This window comes from Crocuta crocuta, unplaced genomic scaffold, assembly GCF_008692635.1.
Source record: "Crocuta crocuta isolate KB4526 unplaced genomic scaffold, BGI_CrCroc_1.0 scaffold335, whole genome shotgun sequence".
NCBI classification, from domain to species: Eukaryota; Metazoa; Chordata; class Mammalia; order Carnivora; family Hyaenidae; genus Crocuta; species Crocuta crocuta.
Genome location: NW_027527440.1, coordinates 299,191 through 302,612, shown reverse-complemented (window position 1 = coordinate 302,612; position 3,422 = coordinate 299,191). Strand labels below are relative to the sequence as shown.

The 3,422-nt window shown below is 37.8% G+C and overlaps 1 protein-coding gene across 1 annotated transcript; it reads left to right on the top strand.

Annotated features, from left to right (window-relative positions):
* The first annotated feature begins 826 nt into the window (after positions 1-826).
* On the top strand, positions 827-1,777 carry LOC144228527 (putative olfactory receptor 10D4). Its single transcript, XM_077760359.1, has one exon. It carries the CDS (start codon positions 827-829, stop codon positions 1,775-1,777), a length of 951 nt encoding a protein of 316 aa, XP_077616485.1.
* The last annotated feature ends 1,645 nt before the right edge of the window (positions 1,778-3,422 follow it).

Sequence of the window (3,422 nt, the reverse complement as noted above, 5' to 3'; positions counted from 1 at the left end):
AGACATATAAAGGTCTTAGAGAATAGCATTCATGAGCTGATCTATAGTTTAAGGGTATCACTGTATTGGAAAAGATAAAACAAGTTGAAAGATACAAAATTTTTTTTAAACATAGAAGTTGGAGAGGAGCCTCTACTACCCTCTGTGTCTTTTACTGCCCTGAAACCAGGCTATTGCTTAGCTTGGTTCTGGTTAGATGAGATAGACTTTGGAGACTGAAATGGCGGCTACCAGTTACTCAAGCTCACTAAAATCCAAAGCATATGAACCCTGTTAAATATAACCTTTTGTTCATTAAGAGCTATCTTAGACCCTTCTTTTGGGTGGTTTCCCATTGTTGACTTCATACTTAGGGAGACAATGTAAGAGAGGTTCTGTATCTTTTGTACTTGTGGCTCATAAATGATTTTTGGAGAGTTAATGTAACCAAATTGTCTTAGATCAATATAAGAACCTTAGATGGGACCTTTATCATAAGGACATTGGGTCTTCCTATGTGTCCTTTTAGAATCACAAAGTAGCATTAGGAATCAATGCAATTTAATAGTGTGCATGAAGAATGGAAGATAGGAGACCCATCATGTAAGACTTCTCAGTGATATTGTAACAAGGAGCACCTGTAAATAGAAACCTCACTGCAGAGAGATCCCAGTATGGACACAAGCAAGCAGACGAAGACAATTCCAACAGGAAGCACTACTCTGCTAGATCATTTGCCTCCTTTTCCAGTTCACTGACTTAAACACAGCTAATTTATATACATATTAAATTTAACCAAAGAAAGATTTCTTTCCACAGACACCCAAGAGTTGATTCTTCCATAGAAATGAGAAATCACACGATGGTGACTGAATTCATCCTGCTTGGAATCCCTGAGACAGAGGGCCTAGAGACTGTCCTTTTTTTCCTGTTCTCATCATTATATTTATGCACTCTCTTGGGAAATGTGCTCATCCTCACAGCTATCATCTCCTCCTCTTGGCTTCACACTCCTATGTATTTTTTCTTGGGAAACCTCTCCATGTTTGACCTGGGCTTCTCCTCAACAACTGTTCCCAAGATGCTGTTATGCCTTTCACGGCAGAATCAGGGTATCTCTTTTCAGGGCTGTGTGTCCCAGGTCTTCTTCTACCACTTCCTGGGCTGCACTGAGTGTTTCCTGTACACAGTGATGGCCTATGACCGCTTTGTCGCCATATGCTATCCTTTGAGGTACATGGTCATCATGAACCACAGGGTCTGCTCCATCTTGGCCACAGGGACCTGGATGGGTGGCTGTGTTCATGCCATTATTCTAACCTCCCTCACCTTCCAGTTGCCCTACTGTGGCTCTAACCAGGTGGGCTACTACTTCTGTGATATACCTGCAGTCTTACCTCTAGCCTGTGGTGATGTGTCTCTAGCCCAGAGGGTCGGTTTTACAAATGTTGGTCTTTTGTCTCTCATTTGCTTTTTTCTCATCCTTGTTTCCTACACTCGCATTGGGATCTCCATATCAAAAATTCGCTCAGCGGAGGGCAGGCAACGAGCCTTCTCAACCTGCAGTGCCCACCTTACTGCAATTCTTTGTGCTTATGGACCAGTAATCATCATCTATCTCCAGCCCAATCCCAGTGCCTTTCTTGGTGCGATAATTCAGATATTGAACAATCTTGTTACCCCCATGCTGAACCCACTAATCTACAGCCTGAGGAATAAGGATGTAAAATCAGCCCTGTGGAATATATTTCATAAGAAATATATATTTCATAAGAAATTCACTCTGGAGAATAAATGAGAAAATCTAAAGCTTTGCTGGGCAAAGTTCGAGTCCCCATTTCTTCTTAGGACAAATTCTCATTTTAAGCTTCCAAGATACTGAAATTAAATGTACTCTGAAATGACCTGCCACTTAACCTCACTAGATTTTTAAATATATTGTATGTCTGTTTTCATGTTTCCTCTGTGTTATAGTGAAAGATAATAAATAGAGCCACTTAGCAGACATTGAACTGATTCTTATGCTGCATGAATTCTCTCCCAACCACCATCCTCCCTAACACATTTCTTAGTTGTTTAAATCTCTGATAGTTTTTTCTCATAATCTCAGTTAAAATCATGTTCATAAAAATCTAGAGAGAAAGGAGAATGGAAAAAATTCAAGAAAGTCCAGATTAATGTAGAATATAAGAACTCAGTACTCTTGCTTTTTGTAGAGTATAACCTCCAATTTTCTGCCAATCAACACCAAAACTCACACTAACTTGGGTAATGTTTAAAATAATATCTTTCTCATGTGTAGTCAAGTGTAGTTTTAAGACTTTTCTAGTGAACACATTTCTTCAGGATCTGGTCGTTCATCTTGCATTATTAGCTGCCTGGAAGGCTATGAACTTGAACCCTTTTTTATTAGCTCCTAAAAGACTCACCTTAAGTTTTGTAAAAGATAATAGAAAACAAACAACCCAATCAAGTTTAAATATGTTACTTCATGTTTTTTTTTTCAAAACAAGGAACACTGATTTATCTTTGTCTCTTATGGAAAGCTTATGTCAGAATTTTCACTCGAATTCAGGTAGCAGTAATAAATTTCCCTCTCCACTGAAAAGAAAATATTTCTTCTTTTCTCATAAGATCAATGTAATTTATTTTGACTCCCTTAATCTCTATGTTTCATAATGCTAAGGAAAAAATAGGTAACTTTTATTTATAGAAACAATGTTCAATTTTGCAACTAACATAGTCTTCTTTTCTTGATTTTGTTTTTTCTTTGTACATTTTACAGACCAGTTGTTTATGGCTTTTCTTGTAAGTCACCTTAAATCCTTTTTGGAAGGAAGCAGAGAATATAATGCTGTAAAACAGAAAGGAAAGAAGGAAGGAAGGGAGGGAGGAAGAAAGAAAGAAAAAGGGAAAGAAGGAAGAAAAGACAAGAATAGAAGGAAGAAAAGACAAGAAAAGAAAAAAGAAAAGAAAAGAAAGAAGGAAGGAGGGAGAGATAGAGGGAGGGAGGAAGGGAGGGGAGGGAAGGAAGAGAAGGAGGAAGAAAAAGAAACACAAGCAGTATTTTAGGATTAAAACAATATTTTTCATAACGGAATGATTCTTTTCTTCCTTTACTTACCCAGGGTTCCTGTCTGTCAGCAGGTGACTGAAAATAAGTTCTCCAGGTAAAAACTATTACCATGACACTGGGTGTGGCGTGAGCTATTAGAGAATATTAAATGGGCTCCAGTGACAGTCACCAGTGCTTTGTGGTTTGCTGCATAAAAATCTCTAATGTGAGATACTGTAATTATACCTCGCAAGCAATTAGGTAGGCTAAAAATCAAAAGGACAACAGTTCTAATTTCAAGCAACCTTTGTTTCACTGAAGGCATTTCCAGATAAGCAACAATTGATCTAAAATAATAAACATGTCAAATGTTAAAGGATAAAATGTA

Excerpts from the sequence above, each read along its gene's own strand:
- LOC144228527 (XM_077760359.1), top strand. The coding sequence starts at position 827 with ATGAGAAATCACACGATGGTGACTGAATTCATCCTGCTTGGAATCCCT.